At 40.2% G+C, this 22806-nt stretch overlaps 1 protein-coding gene across 1 annotated transcript in view; it reads right to left on the minus strand.

The window, feature by feature from the left end:
* Window positions 1–22806, minus strand: part of LHX6 (LIM homeobox 6) — a 207216-nt gene that overhangs the window by 139291 nt on the left and 45119 nt on the right. The window contains exon 2 of the mRNA XM_082263960.1: window positions 7159–7341. Coding sequence (XP_082120086.1) covers window positions 7159–7341 — 183 coding nt within the window. The remainder of the gene's footprint in view (window positions 1–7158; window positions 7342–22806) is intronic.

The raw sequence follows: 22806 nt of genomic DNA on the forward strand, positions 1-22806 counted from the left end.
GACTTCCCACTCACCAACCTCTTCTCCAAATATCACCCAAACCATCCTCTCTGCTCTACCCAAGACATCCCACTCACCAACCTCTTCTCCAAATATCACCCAAACCATCCTCTCTGCTCTACCCAAGACATCCCACTCACCAACCTCTTCTCCAAAGATCACCCAAACCATCCTCTCTGCTCTACCCAAGACTTCCCACTCACCAACCTCTTCTCCAAATATCACCCAAACCATCCTCTCTGCTCTACCCAAGACATCCCACTCACAAACCTCTTCTCCAAACATCTCTCAAACTGCCCTCTCTGCTCATACCAAGACTTCCCGCTCACCAACCTCTTCTCCTAGTATCATCTAAACTGTTCTTTCTGCTCATCCCAAGACTTCCTGCTCACCAACCTCTACTCAAAATATCACCCAAACTGCCCTCTCTGCTCATCCCAAGACTTCCTGCCCACCAATCTCTTTTTAAAATATCTCCCAAACCGTCCTCTTTGCCCATCTGAAGACTTCCTGCTCACCAACGTCTTCTCCAAATATCACCCAAACTGTTCTCTCTGCTATACCCAAGACTTCTCATTCACCAACCTCTTATCCAAATATCACCCAACCATTGGGAAGACCCAATCACAAATATATTAAGTAGGGTTGAGGTCAGGTGCTGATGTTGAATTAGAAGACCTGATCCCAAAGGGGTTCAGTAGGGTTGAGGTCAGGTACTGCTGTTGGATGAGAAGACCCAATCCCAAAGATATTCAGTAGGGTTGAGGTCAGGTACTGATGTTAAATAAGAAGACCTGATCCCAAAGATAGTCAGTAGGGTTAAGGTCAGGAACTGATGTTGGATGGGAAGACCTAATCCCAAAAATATTCAGTAGGATTGAGGTCTGGTACTGTTGTTGGATGGGAAGACCTGATCCCAAAGATATTCAGCAGGGTTGAGTTCAAGTACTAATGTTGAATTAGAAGACCTGATCCAAAAGGTGTTCAGTAGGGTTGATGTCAGCTACTGATGTTGGATGAGAATGCCTGATCCCAAAGGTGTTCAGCAGGGTTGAGGTCAGGTACTGATGTTGGATGAGAACACCTGATCCCAAAGATATTCAGTAGGGTTGAGGACAGGTACTGATGTTGAATTAGAAGAGCTGATCCCAAGGGTATTCAGTAGGTTGAGGTTGGGTAGTGATGTTGGATGAGAAGACCTGATTCCAAAGATATTTATTAGGGTTAAGGTCAGGTACTGATGTTGAATTAGAAGACCTGATCCCGAAGATATTCAGTAGGGTTGAGGTCAGGTACTGATGTTGAATTAGAAGAGCTGATCCCAAAGGTGTTCAGTAGGGTTGAGGTTAGGTACTGATGTTGCATGAGAAGACCCAATCCAAAAGATATTCAGTAGGGTTGAGGTCAGGTACTGATGTTGGATGAGAAGACCCAATCCCAAAGATATTCAGTAGGGTTGAGGTCAGGTACTGATGTTGAATAAGAAGACCTGATCCCAAAGGTGTTCAGCAGGGTTTAGGTCTGGTTCTGATGTTGGATGAGAAGACATGATCCCAAAAGGTGTTCATTAGGGTTGAGGTCAGGTACTGATGCTGAATTAGAAAATGTAATCCCAAAGATATTCTGTAGAGTTGAGGTCAGGTTCTGATGCTGAATTAGAAGACCTGATCCCAAAGGTATTCAGTAGGGTTGAGGTCAGGGCTCTGTAAAGGCCACTCAAGTTCCTCCACACCAAACTGGTCAAACCATATCGTTATGGAGTTGGAAGAGAAAATGGTCTTTCCCACGAGGATGGTAGAGCACGATTATGTAAAATGTCTTTGCCTGCTGTAACATTAATACGTCCTATTACTAAAAAAACTTAGACGACGTTCTATCAAACAAAATAGAGATAGAAAAACTATATTTGCCGAGTTATTTCCAGCACAAGAAAATAAACTCCTCCAAAAAATATTCATAAACAGTTTGAAGGTCACTTCTCTTTTCCCTCGTCCATCTGACACCCCAACTGTACCTTTAGCTGTACTTTCTTATTTATGAGTGACATTTTGGAAGTATAAGTATAGCCCAAATGTTTCTTTTTAGTTTTGGATAAATTAGGGAAGGATTTAAAACCCTTTGCATGTTAATTTTCTCCCGTTGGAGAATTTTCCTTTCACTTCCTGTACTGGAGATGAAACAAGTGAGAGGAAATCTTTACAAATTGAGGGTAAGTCCCCTTTTAGACACCAGAAGAGGTGAATGAATCTAGAATTGAAGTGCCACAACGTGATATTCAAATACAAGATTATTCCAATGGCAGACTGTTTATAGGACCAACGCGTTTCAGGGGCTGTTACTCCACCCCCCTTTCATCAAGTCTTTAGAAAATGTAAAAAATGAAACAATGTATATGACCTCAATGATCAATATACACTATATTACCAAAAGTATTGGGACACCTGCCTTTACACCAGTGCTGTATTTTGGCCTAGGCCAACAAGGCCCAGGCCTAGGGCAGCACTTTGTAGGGGGGGCAGCAAAAAAGCCGCCCCCTCCACCTGAGACTCTTTTGGCCACTGGTTGCTAGAGCTGCCTCTCCCACCTCCTTTCTCTCACCTCTCTCACACCCCCCCCTCTCTCACCCTCCTCTCTTTCTCTCTCCCCCCTCTCTCACTCCCTCTCTCACCCACCCCCTCTCTTTCTCTCTCCCCCTCTCTTTCCCTCCCTCACCCCCAACCCCCTCTCTCTCTCTCCCCCCTCTCTTAACCCCCCCTCTCGTGAGATCTCAGGGGTTCATGCGGGGACTTGGAGTCCTTCAATTTTGGACGGAGTCACATACCTTAAAAAGGAAGGAGTCGGGCAAATTTACATAGGAGTTGGAAGGGGGGTGCCCAATTTTAGTCTTGCCTAGGGCAGCACAAAACCAAAATACACCATTGCTTTACACGCACATAAACTTTAATAGCATCCCAGTCTTAGTCTGGAGGGTTCAATATTGAGTTGGCCCACCCTTGGCAGCTATAACAGCTTCAACTCTTCTGGGAAAACTGTCCACAAGGTTTAGGAGTGTGTCTATGGGAATGTTTGACCATTCTTCCAGAAGATTATGTACAGCGATTCAACATTCACTCGGACGGTTGCAACCATCACTTTTCAAAGATTGTCCTCTTCTTGTTTCCTCTCCAGTATAGGAAGTGAAGGGAAATTTCTCCAACAGGGCATGAACAGTAAAAAAAAAAAACTACTCTACTCTATTCAAAACCCTATCCAGAACTCTATCCACACAAGGTGGTCGTAGAAACCCCCTCCCTACTCTATACAAAACCATATCCAGAACTCTATCCACACAAGGTGGTCGTAGAAACCCCCTCCCTACTCTATCCAAAACCCTATCCAGAACTCTATCCACACAAGGTGGTCGTAGAAACCCCCTCCCTACTCTATCCAAAACCCTATCCAGAACTTTATCCACACAAGGTGGTCGTAGAAACCCCCTCCCTTCTCTATCCAAATCCCTATCCAGAACTCTATCCACACAAGGTGGTCATAGAAACCCCCTCCCTACTCTATCCAAAACCCTATGAAGAACTCTATCTACACAAGGTGGTCATAGAAACCTCCTCCCTACTCTATCCAAAACCCTATCCAGAACTCTATCCACACAAGGTGGTCGTAGAAACCCTTCCTTGTGCAGAAGTTGCCAAACCAATATTCAGATGCTCTCCAGACCGAAACCCCAGACTAGAACCTTAGGTGTAGGTCGGCTTTGCTACAGCTTGGACCTAGATGAACATCTATCAGTGTTACAGTGAACTTCCCTAGGAGCAGAGGTCCCTAAGGCACGGGGGGGGGGAGGGCGGGGGACTCTTCCTGCAGGACTGGGCCCGGACCAACTCACTCTGCTCCAGGCCTCAGACTATTTATGGGCTCTCCCCAGGGATTGGCTGGGTCCTTACAATTATTTAGACTGTCCTTCGGCCTTTCCTCCCTCTGTGATTCCAGAACTCTCTAGAATGCAGTGAAAAATAATCTGACCAGCAGCCTGTGAAACACTGATCAGGCTAAAGCAATCAACAGCTGCTCCAGTGGCTGCAGAGGAGCCATACAAAATTTACCTAGCATCTTCTAACTAGGAGGGTGCTACAATATAAAGAAACCTCAAGGTTTTAGTGCCATTCATCCACTTTCCCAAATCACCAGGACAGGTGTCCCCATTGGTCACATTGTGGCCACGTCCTACGTGTTTCATCGTAGATGAAGCCACCAGGATACTGGCTCCATTAGAATATATTCCCTTACTTCTTGTTCTAGGGGCAACTGTAAAGATGTGGATTTCCCACCACTTTTACCATGGTCACCAAGACAATTAAAGAGGATGAGTCTTCCCAATGGGGACACAGAGCAATAGTAAAAAACCCAAGCATTGAAGATCTAATACGAACATTAAACTAATGATTGTAGAGCCTAAGATGGTTTAAAATTATTTCAAATTTCGGAAAACATGAGATGGGATGAAACAGCCAATGAGTTTCGGGGGCTCAGACACTGCCCCTTTGTCAAGGTCTTACGTGTTTCGTCATAGATGACGTCATCAGGATACTAGCTCCATTAGAAGATATTCCCTTACTTCTTGTTTTAGGGGCAACTGTAAGGATATGGGTTTCCCACCACTTTGACAATGGTCTCCAAGACAATTAAAGAGGATGAGTCTTCCCAATGGGGACATAGAGCAATAGTAACATCAGGCATTGAAGATCTGATGAGAACACTAAACCAATGATAGCACAGTCCAAGATGGTTTAAAATTATTTCAAATTTGGATACCATAAGATTGGATGAAACAGCTGTTGCATTTCGGGGGCCCCCTTAACACTGCCCCCTTGTCAAGGCCCTATGTGTTTCTTCATAAATGACGTCATTAGGATACTGGCTCCATTAGAAGATGTTCCTTTACTTCTTGTTCTAGGGACAACTGTAAAGATTTGGATTTCCCAGCACTTTGACAATGATCACCAAGACAATTAAAGAGGATGAGTCTTCCCAATGGGGACACAAAGCAATAGTAACTAACCCAAGCATTGAAGATCTGATAAGAACACTAAACTAATGATTGAAGAGCCCAAGATGGTTTATAATTATTTCAAATTTGGAAAACATAAGATGGGATAAAACAGCCAACGAGTTCAGATATTGCCCCTTTGTCAAGCCCTTATGTGTTTCGTCATAGATGACGCCATTAGGATACTAGCTCCATTAGAAGATATTCCCTTACTTTTTGTCCTAGGGTCTTTAAAAATGTGGATTTCCCACCACTTTGACAATGGTCACCAAGACAATTAGAGAGGGTGAGTCTTCATAATGGGGTCACAGGGCAACAGTAACCTTAGGCATTCAAGATCTGATAAGAACACTAAACCAAGGATTGCAGAGTCCAAGATGGTTTATAATTGTTACGGACCGTTTCAGCAGACACGGGGTTAAAATCCGTTTAGGCGATATGCCCCTTTCTGAGAGACAGGCACAGCTACTGCAGAACACCAAATTCCCGAACTGGAAAAGCATACATCAGCTTACACTCCTAGCAATCAGTCTCCAACAGCATACAGTGAATCCCCCCAAGAACGAGACAAGGCTCCGCGTTGAGGTTAAAACAGGAACAACATTTATTGGAAGAACACAGCACACTTTTATACGGAATTTGGAACATCCTTCCCCCAACAACCGCTTTCCCATTGGTCAATTGCACAGTACCTGCAGTTCCCAATAAGGTCCTCTCCAGCCATGCAAATGAGGGCTTGAAAATGAGTCAACAGGGATTGGTCAGATACAGAGCAATGGTTTTCCTAACGAACCCTCAATACACATTACTCTGAGTGTCAATACATCCCTTAGCAGACAACAGGTGAGGTCATTAGCACACCTGACAATAGGTGAATGGAGAGCCACCTCAGGCAGTCAGTCTCCTCAGAACTTCCTGTAATGACCATATTAGGAGTGCACTTCCTGTTCAGAGACCTCATGGCAAATGGGAACAAAAATCTTCATATTACAAGGGAGACATTATTCCTGAATATGACTGTCCCATTTGTAGTAGTCCAAACCATATTTTCAGTGTTCACCACCCTCCTGGTCACCCTGCATCCACCAAATCCATACGAATTAGAACCAGGGGCTGTTTGTTCGGTAGATAAAATCTACCGAACGGCTGTGCAGAAAGGGAGAAATAAATCCTTCTGCACCGTAAAATTAACCCTTTAGCTGCCGGTCCATAATCCAAAGGCAGCAGGCGGGCAACCAGGCTCCTCCAATGTAATGTGGCGAGGTTGGTCTCACAATAATTATTTCAAATTTGGATACCATAAGATGAGATGAAACAGCCAAAGCATTTTGGGGGTTCAGATACGGCCTCTTTGTCAAGGACCTACACGTTTCATCACAGATGATGTCATCAGGATACTAGCTCTAATAGGGACACAGAGCAATAGTAACTAGCCCAAGCATTGAAGATCTGATAAGAACATTAAACCAATGATTGCAGTGTCCAAGATGGTTTATAATTATTTTAAATTTGGAAAACAGCCAACAAGTTTCAGGGGCCCAGACACTGCCCCTTCCTCAAGGCTTGGAATATATAGACTCAATGGAATTCAAATGATAGGAGATTTAGTATTGCTGGCTTTCATTTAGAACTGTGGCTCTACCCCCGAAAAACACATTAGCTCTGTCATTGGAATAAAACTAATTTGGACAACCATAGAGGGTCTGCATCACATGTGGGCATTACCTACCTAAAAGCAGCCTACCTTGGGTCCCCCACTCCTCCAGACTGACATCTACCCATCAAAGCATTTTGATATTTGCATAAATCCTTTCAGCCCTGATGCAAGCAGTGGGCTGGCACTTGGGAGGGGCTATGCAAATATCAAAATGCCTTCATGAGTAGATGTCAATCTAGAAAACTGAGGCAGGGTGTTGCAAGGTTTTCAAGAAGCTATGTAAAGCACCCTGCTGGCACTTTTCTCCAGCCATGATCTGCCCGCATTGCATAGTGAAGCACAGAGACCCAGTGATGACATTGCTGGTTCTATCTGACACTGCTCTGAATGAAAAAATAAAATAAAATAAAAGCTGGTAATACAAAGACTTATGATTATTAGTTACTATAGGAATATGTACCTTGAGCAGGTATCTGTCAAGGATTTCCAAACCACAACTGGAGCAAATGTTCTTTCCATCTGAAGGTACAGAGGAGGAGGAGGAGGATGGAGGGGAACACACAGATGGGGTGGATGGGGGACTGGGGGATGAGTGGTCTTCCTTTTCCAGGTTACATGGAAGGTTTTCATCATCCGACTGGGACTGAAAAGAGAGAAAACACCGGTTAGGAGATCTGCATTGTGCACCCAGGAAGCACCCACTGAGCAGGCATGTCAGCTGGACAGAACAAAAAATTTGTTTAGCTTCGTCATTTAGATAAATTAAATTAGTTACATTTGTTAAAGGCATTTCATTCATTTTCAGAATTAGTTTTGGTTTTTCAAATTCGAATTTTGTAAGATGGTTATATTCTTCCTATTCCATTCTATTCTATTTATTTTTCTATTATTTCTATTCTTTTTTGTTCTATTCGAATTCGAAGTCATTCAATTCGAAATTCGAATTTTTGAAGATGGTTATGTTCTTTCTATTTTATTCTACACCTTCCCCTTCTGTTTTGCAGCGCCCCGTGCATCTGGGTTTAGTATCCCTCTGGGAGCTTCCCGTGTCGGCAGTGCACATGCGTGTGACGTCAGGCCGGCGCGACTATTTGTTTGCGAGTGCACGGCGGGGAGGGAACCCATCTTTAACTCCGTTCAACTTTCTGGTTTTTCATATATCATATGGAGGACACATAGTTGCTGCTTATAACTTAATTGCTTGGCTGGGCTGTCCAGCAATTGGGTAAAGACCTCTATGTAGACACCAACACATTAGCAATCAGTTGAGCCTGGACTTCCAACAGATGACACCGCATCGCCTCCCTCTTCTATGTTTGACAGGTCCTTTTACCATGCAGCCTCTATCACTTACAAGCCTTTTCTTTTTCCTTATACGCTGTACAGCGTCCTGCAGGAGCGCTCCAGTGGGGATACCGATGCACAGGACCGGCGGCAGTTGCATTGCTTAGATGTGGATTCCATGTATTTCAATGTAGGAGATGGACAGTCTGCTACTATGGTCTCCTTCTATTGTCTGTTTAACCACTTGCCAACCGTCTGCGGCAGGCTGGCTCGGCTGTGCGAATCGCCGTGCCTGTACAGCGATCCGCAGAAGCTCTCCTGGGGGGCAAGCACTAGGCAACGGGGTTGCCGATCCACGCCACCGGGCGCCTGCGATCGCTCCCTACTAAGAGAGGACGGTCAGTTGTTGTAAACACAGCACACCGTTCTTCTCTCTCTTCTATATAGGATCACAGGTCTCTATGATCATTTCACAAGTCCCTCCCCCCACAGTTAGAAAACACCCCTTAGGCTCGCAATTTAACCTTTTGATCACCCCTAGGTTAACCCCTTCCCTGCCAGTGTCATTAGTACAGTGACCATGCATATTTTTAGCACTGATTACTGTAGTAATGTCACTGGTCCCCCCTAAAAGTGTCAAAAATGTCAGTTAGGGGTCCGATCTGTCCGCCGCAATGTCGCAGTCCTGCTAAAAATCGCTGATCGCTGCCATTACTAGTAAAAAAAATAATAAATTAATAAAAATGACATAAATCTTTCCCTCAGGTTGTAGACGCGATAACTTTTGTGCAAACCAATCAAAATATGCTTATTGCGGTTTTTTTTTTTTACCAAAAATATGTAGCAGAATACAAATCGGCCTAAAAGGAGGAAAGATTTTTATTTTTACCGACGCGGTAGAGGAAGTTACAATTTCATCACTGCACCCTGCACAGTCGGTGATTGACATTGGGCCTCAAAGTCCTGGATGAGCAATTTGGGGGTGCTCTTTTTTATTAGTAAAAAAAAAAACGAATTGTGCTTTAGACAATTCAGTGTCATTTAAGCTTTGATGTTAACTTAAATCATTTTTTATTTTTTTTAATTTTAATTAATTAATAAAAATAATTATTATTATTATTATTTTTTTTATCTTATAATGTCCATCTAGAGGAATAAGTTCATTAAATGTATAACAGTCAAAAAGTAAACTTTTGATTTTTCCTATGTTTACTTTTTAGTAATTTTTTCATATTTTCAGTTTCATTCATTTGAATAGTGAAAAAGTGCCATGGATTTATTAATGCAATTGTTGTATACAGTTACACTATTAAAAAGTAATAACAACTATAAGTATTAATTAAATAAATCTCACTTGCCTGTGATCCACAGTGCTTTAGAAAATTCAGTGTCATTTAAGGTTTAATGTTAACTTAAATGATTTTTTTTTTATTTAATTAATAAATTGAATTGTTATTATTATTATTTTTTAATCTTATAATGTCCATCTAAATGAATAAGTTCATTAAACTTATAATAGTCAATAAGCAAACTTTTGATTTCTCTAAAGGTTACTTTTTAGGATTTTTTTTATCTTCAGTTTCATTCCTTTGAATCGTGAAAAAGTGCCATGGATTTATTAATGCAATTGTTAAATACAGCTACACTATTAAAAAGTAATAATAACTATAAGTATTAATAAAAAAATAAAAAAAATGAATTTGCTTGTGATCCACAGTGCTTTAGAAAATTCAGTGTCATTTAAGGTTTGATGTTAACTTAAATCATTTTTTTATTTTTTTTTATTTTAATTAATTAATAAAAATAATTGTTATTATTTTTTTTTACTCTTATAATGTCCATCTAGAGGAATAAGTTCATTAAATGTATAACAGTCAAAAAGCAAACTTTTGATTTTTCCTATGTTTACTTTTTAGTAATTTTTTCATATTTTCAGTTTCATTCATTTGAATAGTGAAAAAGTGCCATGGATTTATTAATGCAATTGTTGTATACAGTTACACTATTAAAAAGTAATAACAACTATAAGTATTCATTTAAAAAATCTCACTTACCTGTGATCCACAGTGCTTTAGAAAATTCAGTGTCATTTAAGGTTTAATGTTAACTTGAATGATTTTTTATTTTTTTTATATAATTAATAAATTGAATTGTTATTATTATTATTATTTTTTAATCTTATAATGCCCATCTAAATGAATAAGTTCATTAAACTTATAATAGTCAATAATCAAACTTTTGATTTCTCTAAAGGTTACTTTTTAGGATTTTTTTTTTCTCTTCAGTTTCATTCCCTTGAATCGTGAAAAAGTGGCATGGATTTATTAATGCAATTGTTAAATACAGCTACACTATTAAAAAGTAATAACTATAAGTATTAATAAAAAAAGAAAAAGAAAAAAGGAATTTGCTTGTGATCCACAGTGCTTTAGAAAATTCAGTGTCATTTAAGGTTTGATGTTAACTTAAATCATTTTTTATTTTTTTTAATTTTAATTAATTAATAAAAATAATTATTATTATTATTATTATTATTTTTATCTTATAATGTCCATCTAGAGGAATAAGTTCATTAAATGTATAACAGTCAAAAAGTAAACTTTTGATTTTTCCTATGTTTACTTTTTAGTAATTTTTTCATATTTTCAGTTTCATTCATTTGAATAGTGAAAAAGTGCCATGGATTTATTAATGCAATTGTTGTATACAGTTACACTATTAAAAAGTAATAACAACTATAAGTATTAATTAAAAAAATCTCACTTGCCTGTGATCCACAGTGCTTTAGAAAATTCAGTGTCATTTAAGGTTTAATGTTAACTTGAATGATTTTTTATTTTTTTTATTTAATTAATAAATTGAATTGTTATTATTATTATTTTTTAATCTTATAATGCCCATCTAAATGAATAAGTTCATTAAACTTATAATAGTCAATAATCAAACTTTTGATTTCTCTAAAGGTTACTTTTTAGGATTTTTTTTTATCTTCAGTTTCATTCCTTTGAATTGTGAAAAAGTGGCATGGATTTATTAATGCAATTGTTAAATACAGCTACACTATTAAAAAGTAATAATAACTATAAGTATTAATAAAAAAGAAAAAAAGAAAAAAGGAATTTGCTTGTGATCCACAGTGCTTTAGAAAATTCAGTGTCATTTAAGGTTTGATGTTAACTTAAATCATTTTTAATTTTTTTAAATTTTAATTAATTAATAAAAATATTTGTTATTATTATATTTTTTTTAATCTTATAATGTCCATCTAGATGAATAAGTTCATTAAACGTATAACAGTCAAAAAGCAAACTTTTGATTTTTCCTATGTTTACTTTTTAGTAATTTTGTTTATTTTCAGTTTCATTCCTTTGAATGGCGCAAAAATGGTGCCCATATGTTACATAGTAAAGGTGAAGACCCTCAGGGCAACCCGGCACAGCGCTGTGTTTTCAGGATCCGTTCCAGTGATTGACACCGCGGCTACTTAAAGCTGACACACACAATGGCTTAAATAAGCTTATGGTTAGACGTGATAAAATCCACTCCGGGACGGATAAATATACCAGTATAGTTGTTGTTTGTGATCTAAATATTTACACGTTATCTCGTAAGATAATATGAGATGTAAATCTTGGCCTCCAGTGATATCCTCCAGAAATATCGCCAGGGATCAAGCAAGCCAAACATTAAAACAAAGTGGAGAGCGACTAAAGGGAGATTTGTTTTTCTTTGTCAGACCAGTAAATGCAAAAAAAAATTTTAAGTGCAAATTTTTAACTTTTTTTAAATGCAAATCTTTTACTAGATAATAAAGTTTAAAAAAAAAAATCCCAGCCTGTAAAGAAGAAAACGGAACCGATGATAGAAAAAAATGGTGTTGGAGTTCCCCAATAATTCATACCAGGCCCTTCCAGTCTCATATGATTTTTAAAGGGGATCCAGTGCAAAAAATAAACAAAACAAAAAAAAATGGCGTGAGGTCTCCCAAAATTAGACCTTTGGGTCTGGTATGGATTTTAATGGGGAACCCCATTGAAAACCAAGAAAAAAAAAAAAACATTAGGTCCTCCCAAGAAATAAATATCAGACCTTATCTAATATTTTAATGGGGATCCCCATTTGAAAACCAAAAAAAAAAAAAGCATGAGGTCCTCCCATGAAATAAATTTCAGACCTTATCTAATATTTATCTAATATTTTAATGGGAAACCCCATTTGAAAACCCCAAAAAAGCACAAGGTCCTCCCAAGAAAAAATATCAGACCTTATCTAATATTTATCTAATATTTTATTGGGGATCCCCATTTGAAAACCAAAAAAAAAAAGCATGAGGTCCTACCAAGAAATAAATATCAAACCTTATCTAATATTTATCTAATATTTTAATGGGGAACCCCATTTGAAAGCCAAAAAAAAAAAAGGGCATGAGGTCCTCCTAAGAAATAATATCAGACCTTATCTAATATTTATCTAATATTTAATGGGGAGCCCCATTTGAAAACCAAAAAAAAAAGCATGAGGTCCTCCCAATAAATAAATATCAAACCTTATCTAATATTTTAATGGGGAGCCCCATTTGAAAACCAAAAAAAAAAAAAAAGCATGAGGTCCTCCTAAGAAATATTAGCAGACCTTATCTAATATTTACCTAATATTTTAATGGGGAACCCCATTTGAAAACCCCCAAAAAAAGCACAAGGTCCTCCCAAGAAATAATATCAGACCTTATCTAATATTTATCTAATATTTTAATGGGAAACCCCCTTTGAAAAGCAAAAAAAAGCATGAGGTCCTAATAAGAAATAATATCAGACCTTATCTAATATTTATCTAATATTTTAATGGGAAACCCCATTTGAAAACCAAAAAAAAGCATGAGGTCCTCCCAAGAAAAACATATCAAACCTTATCTAAAATGTATCTAATATTTTAATGGGGAACCCCATTTGAAAACCAAAAAAAAAAAAAAAAGCATGAGGTCCTCCTAAGAAATACATATCAGACCTTATCTAATATTTATCAAATATTTAATGGGGAGCCCCATTTGAAAAACGAAAAAAAAAAAAGCACGAGGTCCTCCCAAGAAATAAATATCAAACCTTATCTAATATTTATCTAATATTTTAATGGGGAGCCCCATTTGAAAACCAAAAAAAAAAAGCATGAGGTCCTCCCAATAAATAAATATCAAACCTTATCTAATATTTTAATGGGGAACCCCATTTGAAAACCAAAAAAAAAAAAAAAAACCATGAGGTCCTCCCAAGAAATATTAGCAGACCTTATCTAATATTTATCTAATATTTTAATGGGGAACCCTATTTGAAAACCAAAAAAAAAGCACGAGGCCCTGCCAAGAAATAAATATCAGACCTTATCTAAGCATGCAGGTTGGCATGCCAGGAAGGACAGTGGAGAAGAACATGTGAACATACTAGGCCACATGCCCTCAACATGGGGGTACCTTTGCCAGGGGGGACACTCCTGAGTTAAGGTTTGGTTAGGATTTGGTGTTGGGGTTTATTTATTTTTTGTTAGGGTTAGAGTGTTAATAATAATAATAATAATAATAATAATAATAATAAAATAAATACAAGTAAAATTAATACATAAATAAATAAAAAAATATATAATTAACAAATATTACATAAATGTAAAATAAATACACAATTAATAAATAAAAATAAACATGAATAAATAAATAAAATAAATGAATAATGTGTAATAATAAACAAATAATTAACCCCTAACCTTAACCCTTAACCTTTTATAAAATACAATAAATTAAAATAATAATAAAATAATATAATAAGCCGAACATTAAAGCGAAGTGGAGAGTGACTAAAGAGAGATTTGTTTTGCTTTGTCAGACCAGTTAACGCAATTTTTCTTTAAATGCAAATCTCTTTTACTTGATAATAAAGTTTACTAAAAAAAAGTCCTACCCTGTAAAGAGAGAGCTGGTGATCTCATATGAGTTTAAAAGAGACCCAGTGCAAAAACAAAATGGCGTGAGGTCCTCCAAAATCTTTGCCAGACCCAAAGGTATGGATCTTAATGGGGAACCCCATGCGAAAAATCAAGAAAACAAAGTTTGAGGTCCTCCCAAGGAATCCATACCAAGTCTTATCTAAGCATGCAGGCTGGCATGCCAGGAAGGGCAACGGGGCATGGGGCACTCTTTATTCTGAACCATGCTAGGCCATATACCTTCAACATTGAATACCTTGCTAGGGGGGACCCACACTGGCAAAGCACCTCATCCCCATATAAGTGAGGACAAGGGCCTCTTCTCAACAACCCTGGCCTGGTGAATGTGGAGGGCTGCTGGTGAGGAAGCTTATCAGAATCTGGAGGCCCCCTTTAATCATACCATCCCACCCCACCCCCCCCCCCCATGTAAACTGGTTTTATTTTTTGAGTTTTTTTAATCAGAATACCCAGAATCACAATACTTTATTAATCCCAAAGGGAAATGATTGAATTGCACCCTCTCTAGAATTTATACAAGACCTTTAGCTGAGCATGCAACCATATCAGGCCACAAGCCCTCAACATGGGAAGGGGGCACCTTGCCAGGGGGTAGGGTTGGGCTCTATGCTTGAGTTGAAACGTAAGAACACATGAACCAGTGGGGCGCTCGGGGGGAAGTTTGCCCGCCGATGAGAGACCCATAATGCACTGCACGATTGCAGTGCATTGATTGCTGATGATTGGCCCACGCATGCAGCTGACCTGTATGCTTTGGCCAATCACAGCACAATGTCCTGTCAGAGCCATGATTGGCTCAGGGGCTAAGTCCACGCCCCACCCTATATAAGGCTGCTTACACGGCAGCCATGTGTAGTGTGTTACAATAGAGATTGGGCAGGTAGTTAGTGAATAGTGTGTTGAGTCAGTTTAGTGCAATTAGTGTAGTGTACAGGTAGTGTAGTCCTGGGTCCCCTCTCGGGGCTCCCCGAGTTTTGTGTCCCTGTCACTTATAGTTTGTGAGCAGGGCCTTGTCAAGCTGACCAAGATTTCCCATAGATGCCAATGTTAAAGACAGGGAGCAGTGCCATGCCAAGCAGTCCAATATTTCCCATAGACGCCAATGTTAAAGACAGGGAGCAGTGCCATGCCAAGCAGTCCAATATTTCCCATAGACGCCAATGTTAAAGATAAGGAGTAGTGCCATGCCAAGCAGTCCAATATTTCCCATAGACGCCAATGTTAAAGACAGGGAGCAGTGCCATGCCAAGCAGTCCAATATTTCCCATAGACGCCAATGTTAAAGACAGGGAGCAGTGCCATGCCAAGCAGTCCAATATTTCCCATAGACGCCAATGTTAATGACAGGGAGCAGTGCCATGCCAAGCAGTCCAATATTTCCCATAGACGCCAATGTTAAAGACAGGGAGCAGTGCCATGCCAAGCAGTCCAATATTTCCCATAGACGCCAATGTTAAAGACAGGGAGCAGTGCCATGCCAATCAGTCCAATATTTCCCATAGACGCCAATGTTAAAGACAGGGAGCAGTGCCATGCCAAGCAGTCCAATATTTCCCATAGATGCCAATGTTAAAGACTGGGAGCAGTGCCATGCCAAGCAGTCCAATATTTTCATAGACGCCAATGTTAATGACAGGGAGCAGTGCCATGCCAAGCAGTCCAATATTTCCCATAGACACCAATGTTAAAGACAGGGAGCAGTGCCATGCCAAGCAGTCCAATATTTCCCATAGACGCCAATGTTAAAGACAGGGAGCAGTGCCATGCCAAGCAATCCAATATTTCCCATAGATGGCAATGTTAAAGTCAGGGAGCAGTACCATGCTAAGCTGACCAAGATTTCCCTTAGATGCCAATGTGAACCACTTTAGCCCCGGAGGATTTGGCTGCTCAATGACCAGGCCCTATTTTGCGATTCGGCACTGCGTGACTTTAATGGACAATTGCGCGGTCGTGCGACGCTGTACCCAAACAAAATTGACGTCATTTTTTTCCCACAAACAGAGCTTTCTGTTGGGGGTATTTGATCACCTGTGCGATTTTTATTTTTGGCGCTATAAACAAAATAAAAGAGCGACAATTTTGAAAAAATAACATTATTTTTCACATTTTTGATATGAAATTCTCAAAAAAAATATATATATAAAAATCAAAATTTTTTAACTTTTTAGGCCAATTTGTTTTCTGCTACATATTTTTGGTAAAAAAAATCGCAATAAGCGTATTTTGATTGGTTTGCGCAAAAGTTATTGCGTTTACTAACTACAGGGAAAGTTATGTAATTTTTATTGGGGTTTTTTTTTTTGTAATAGCGGCGATCTGCGGACAGATCGGACCCCTGACTGACATTTCTTACCACTTTTGGGGGTACCAGCGACATTACTACAGTAATCAGTGCTAAAAATAATCGCAATAAGCATATTTTGATTGGTTTGCACAAAAGTTATCACGTCTACAACCTGGGGGAAAGATTTATGTCATTTTTATTAATTTATTAATTTTGTTACTTTGTTGCGGCGATCAGCGATTTTTAGCAGGACTGCGACATTGCGGCGGACAGATCGGACCCCTAACTGACATTTTTGACCAGTGACATTAGTACAGTAATCAGTGCTATAAATATGCACTGTTACTGTCAAAATGACACTGGCAGGGAAGGGGTTAACTTTATTGGTGATCAAGGGGTTAAGTGTATCCCTAGGGGCGTGATTCTAACTGTGGGGGGGCGTGGCTTGTGATGTAATCACAGAGACATACGATCCTACATAGCAGGATCATATAGCCTCTGTCATTACATCAGGGAGAATGACAGACCGCTGTGTTTACATCAGCCGTCTGTCTTTCTCCCTCTCCTGTGGAAGATCGCGAGTGGCCGGCGGACATTGAAGCTGCCGGTCACTCGCGCGGGCTAGGCAGGGAACGAGCAGGGACAGGAGCGCGGCGGCGCGCGCTTGCCCCCCCTACAGGCTCGTGGGCGAGCGACATACTTCTACGTCGCTCGCCCCCTACAGGCTCGTGGGCGAGCGACATACTTCTACGTCGCTCGCCCCCTACAGGCTCGCAGGTCTACATCGCTTTGCCCAGGAGAGGCTGACTGCCGCAGTAAATAGTTGTGCGGCGGTCGGCCAGTGGTTAATCAAATTGATGCCGTTATAGGGAAGGGAGTCCGGGATGGACTTCCAAGATGGAATTACAAATAACTGGCCTAGGTACGTGACCCCAGAAGAACCATGTGCCCGGGAATTGTTTAATAAATGCTGCAAATGATGTACAAGCCGTTCGCCAATTGCTTTCTGATAACAATGCCAGCACTGCAGTGAATAAATAGTGGAGTGGAAGAGCTAATGGGCCCGAGGGTGGATGAGATGGAAGAGAAGAAATGTAGGGATGTGGCGGGAACAATTCCGATTCTTCCCAATGTCAGGATCACCACCATCTGCAAACAATCATCCCCCGCTAACGACCATCATTACCAACAATAGCAATATTCACATTTCTACTTCTCAGCAAACGTCGGCAATGGATTAAACCCTTTAACCACTTCAGCCCTGGAAGGATTTTCCCCATTAATGACCAGGCCCTATTTTGCGATTCGGCACTGCGTGACTTTAACGGACAATTGCGCGGTCGTGCGACGCTGTCCCTAAACGAATTTGACGTCCTTTTTTCCCCACAAACAGAGCTTTCTTTTGGTGGTATTTGATCGCCTGTGCGATTTTTCCTTTTTTGCCATGCCAAGCAGTCCAATATTTCCCATAGATGGAAATGTTAAAGTCAGGGAGCAGTGCCGTGCCAAGCTGACCAAGATTTCCCGTAGATGCCAATGTTACCCACTTTAGCCCTGGAGGATTTGGCTGCTCAAAGACCAGGCCCTATTTTGCGATTCAGCACTGTGTGACTTTAACGGACAATTGCGCGGTCGTGTGACACTGTACCAAAACGAAAAACAGAGCTTTCTTTTGGTGGTATTTGATCACCTGTGCGATTTTTATTTTTTGCGCTATAAACAAAAAAAAGAGCGACAATTTTGAAAAATAATATTTTTCACATTTTTTATATAAAATTCTCAAAAAAAAATGTAAAAATCTAAATTTTTAACATTTTAGGCCAATTTGCATTCTGCTACATTTTTTTGGTAAACAAAATCCCAATAAGCGTATTTTAATTGGTTTGCGCAAAAGTTATCGTGTCTACAAACTAGGGGAAAGATTTATGTCCTTTTTTATTTATATATTTTTTTATTATTAGTAATGGCGGCGATCTGCAATTTTTAGCGGGACTGCGACATTGCGGCGGACAGATCGGACCCCTAACTGACATTTTTGACCCTTTTGGGGGGACCAGTGACATTACTACAGTAATCAATGCTAAAAATATGCACTGTCACTGTACTAATGACACTGGCAGGGAAGGGGTTAACACCAGGGGCGATCAAAGGGTTAAATAGATCAAACCCTTTAACCACTTCAGCCCCAGAAGGTTTAACCCCCTTAATGACCAGGCCATTTTTTTTGCGATTCGGTACTGCGTTACTATAACTGACAATTGTACGGTCATGCAACGCTGTACCCAAATAAAATTCCCACAAATAGTGGGATCACCTGTTAATCACCTGTGCGGTTTTTATTTTTTGCGCTATAAACAAAAAAAGAGCGACACTTCTAAAAAAAAATATATATATATTTTTCACATTCTGCTATATAACATTCCCCAAAAAAAATGTCAAAACCTAATTTTTTTCATAATTTTAGGCCAATTTGCTTTCTGCTACATATTTTTGGTAAAAAGAATCCCAATAAGTGTATATTAATTGGTTTGCACAAAAGTTATCCCATCTACAAACTAGGGGAAAGATTTATGTCATTTTTATTTATTTATTTTTTTACTAGTAATGGCGGCGATCTGCCATTTTTTTGCAGGATTGCGACATTGCGGCGGACAGATCGGACCGCTAACTGACATTTTTGACACTTTTGGGGGGACCAGTGACATTACTACAGTAATCAGTGCTAAAAATATGCACTGGTACTGTAATAATTACACTGGCAGGGAAGGGGTTTACTCAGTGGGTGATCAAGGGGTTAAATGTAAGCCTAGGGGCATGTTTTCTAACTGTATGGGGGAGGAGCTTGTGAAATGATCACAGAGACCTGTGATCCTATACAGAAGGATCACAGGCGCTCTGTGATCATTCCACAGAGAACAACGGTCTGCCGTGTTTACAACAGCAGTGGGTGATCAAAGGGTTAAGTGTGAGCCTAGGGGGGGGGTGTTTTCTAACTGTGAGGGGGAGGGGCTTGTGAAATGATCACAGAGACCTGTGATCCTATATAGAAGGATCACAGGCGCTCTGTGATCATTCCAGAGAGAACAACGGTCTGCCGTGTTTACAACAGCAGTGGGTGATCAAAGGGTTAAGTGTGAGCCTAGGGGGGTGTTTTCTAACTGTATGGGGGAGGGGCTTGTGAAATGATCACAGAGACCAGTGATCCTACATAGAAGGATCACAGGCGCTCTGTGATCATTCCAGAGAGAACAACGGTCTGCCGTGTTTACAACAGCAGTGGGTGATCAAAAGTTTAAGTGTGAGCCTAGGGGGGTGTTTTCTAACTGTGAGGGGCTTGTGAAATCAACACAGAGACCTGTGATCCTAAATAGGAGGATCACAGGCGCTCTGTATTGATTCCAGAGAGAACAACGGTCTGCTGTGTTTACAACAGCAGACCGTTGTTCTCTCTCCACAGGGAGCGGCCGTCGGCCCCCATGAGTCAGCTTCCCCGCTGGCCAATAGGGGCGGGATCGCGCATCCAGCGGCGCACGTTTGACCCCAGAAGCGCTCCCGCAAACCACCGTACTTGTAGCTGTATATCTGCGGCGGCCGGTGGGCAAGTAGTTAGAGACCATCGTATCATGAATAGAAGAGATCTATTGGGAGACTAGGCTTCATACACAGCCGGAAAAAGGATTATAGGAAATAGAGGGATGGTTAAAGATGAAGTTTAGTCCGGTGATGGTTTGGCTTCCCTAGCTCCTCCCTCCAACCTGCCAATCATTTCCGTTTTCATTTGCAAACCTTGTTTACGGGTCAGTGAGGTCATCACTGGGTCTCTGTCATAGGCCTGTGCACTGGGTTTGCCAGGTGTGCCCGGGCACACCCTACTTACTCTGTGCGTCACTGGTGGAGCTTCAGGGGTCGCAGAGGTCTCAATGGCAACCCTGCCTATATATTGTATACATACATGCACGCATGTGTGTTTGAGCTTTGGGGTGCACACCCATGGTCTCTGTGCACCTCTATGAAGATCATGGCTGGTGGGAGGGGCCTGTACATAGCTCCTGAAAATATCACAGCACCCCGCCTCTGTACTCCTCTCAAGAGCTCTCAACGCTGATGCAAGCTGTGGGCTGGCTTTTGGGAGGAGTTATGCAAATTTAAAAATGCCTGGGTGGGTGGATGCCTTCGTCGCTCTGAAGGAGTGGGCGTTCCTAGTCAGGCTTCATTTGCATGCAATAATATCAGTGTCAAATGAATACAGCGCAATCCTCTATCTCAATAGTACAATACATAGGAAACCACCAAATCATATATATAAACATTTCACAATGTGTGACAAAATAAAAAAATATATATGCAAAGACACTTGTTCAAGTCAAAAACTCCGCATTCATATGCAAAACATGCACAAAATACAGTATCTCACAAAAGTAAGTACACCCCTGTAAATATTTTATTCTATCTTTTCATGTGACAACACTGAAGAAATTACACTTTGCTACAATGTAAAGTAGTGAGTGTACAGCTTGTATAACAGTGTAAATTTGCTGTCCCCTCAAAATAACTCAACACACAGCCATTAATTTCTATACCGCTGGCAACAAAAGTGAGTACACCCCTAAGTGACAATGTCCAAATTGGGCCCAAAGTGTAAATATATTGTGTGGCCACCATTATTTTCCAGCACTGCCCTAACCCTCTTGGGCATGGAGTTCACCAGAGCTTCACAGGTTGTCACTGGAGTCCTCTTCCACTCCTCCATGATGACATCACAGAGCTGGTGGATTTTAGAGACCTTGCGCTCCTCCACCTTCCGTTTGAGGATGCCCCACAGATGATCAATAGGGTTTAGGTCTGGAGACATGCTTGGCCAGTCCATCACCTTTACCCTCAGCTTCTTTAGCAAGGCAGTGTTCATCTTGGAGGTGTGTTTGGGGTCGTTATGTTAGAATACTGCCCTGCGGCCCAGTCTCCGAAGGGAGGGGATCATGCTCTGCTTCAGTATGTCACAGTACATGTTGGCATTCATGGTTCCCTCAATGAACTGTAGCTCCCCAGTGCTGGCAGCACTCATGCAGCCCCAGACCATGACCCTCCCACCTCCATGCTTGACTGTAGGGAAGACACACTTGTCTTTGTACTCCTCACCTGGTTGCCACCACACACGCTTGACACCATTTGAACCAAATAAGTTTATCTTGGTCTCATCAGACCACAGGACATGGTTCCAGTAATCCATGTCCTTAGTCTGCTTGTCTTCAGCAAACTATTTGCAGGCTTCCTTGTGCATCATCTTTAGAAGAGGCTTCCTTCCGGTATGACAGCCATGCAGACCAATTTGATGTAGTGTGCGGCTTATGGTCTGAGCACTGACAGGCTGACCCCCCCCCCCCACCCCTTCAACCTCTGCAGCAATGCTGGCAGCAATCATACATCTATTTCCCCAAAGACAACCTCTGGATATGATGCTGAGCACGTGCACTCAACTTCTTTGGTTGACCATGGTGAGGCCTGTTCTGAGTGGAACCTGTCCTGTTAAACCGCTGTATGGTCTTGGCCACCGTGCTGCAGCTCAGTTTCAGGATCTTGGCAATCTTCTTATAGCCTAGGCCATCTTTATGTAGAGCACCAATTCTTTTTTTTTAGATCCTCAGAGAGTTCTTTGCCATGATGTGCCATGTTGAACTTCCAGTGACCAGTATGAGAGAGTGAGAGCGATAACACCAAATGTAACACACCTGCTCCCCATTCACACCTGAGACCTTGTACCACTAACGAGTCACATGACACCAGGGAGGGGAAATGGCTAATTTGGCATTTTTTTGGACATTGTCACTTAGGGGTGTACTCACTTTTGTTGCCAGCGGTTTAGACATTAATGGCTGTGTGTTGAGTTATTTTGAGGGGACAGCAAATTTACACTGTTATACAAGCTGTACACTCACTACTTTACATTGTAGCAAAGTGTCATTTCTTCAGCGTTGTCACATGAAAAGATAGAATAAAATATTTATGAAAATGTGAGGGGTGTACTCAATTTTGTGAGATACTGTGTATATATATATATATATATATATATATATATATATATATATATATACACACATATATATATATATTTTTTAATTTTTTGGTATTGATATGTATACACACATAAATGTGTATATATATATATATATATATATATATATATATATATATGTGTGTGTGTATGTATATATATATATATATATATATATATGTGTGTGTGTGTGTATGTATATGTATATATATATATATATATATGTTTATAGAAATATATATATAATGTGTGTATACATATAAATAAATACCATAAATATGACAGAACCATAGTAAGTCATAATTGCTTACAGATGGACATGTATAGATGAATCCCAATATAGTTAATAACACAATTCTCCAACAGACCAAATTAAAGCCAGAAATCCACAAAAAAAAAAAAAAAAGTTTGATTGTACAGCAAAAAAAAAAAAAAAAGCATAAACAATAGTGCTAAAAATAGAAAGAGATATAAACATTATTAAAAATACAGGGATG

Source organism: Pelophylax lessonae, assembly GCF_965119305.1.
Source record: "Pelophylax lessonae genome assembly, chromosome: 7".
NCBI lineage: Eukaryota > Metazoa > Chordata > Amphibia > Anura > Ranidae > Pelophylax > Pelophylax lessonae.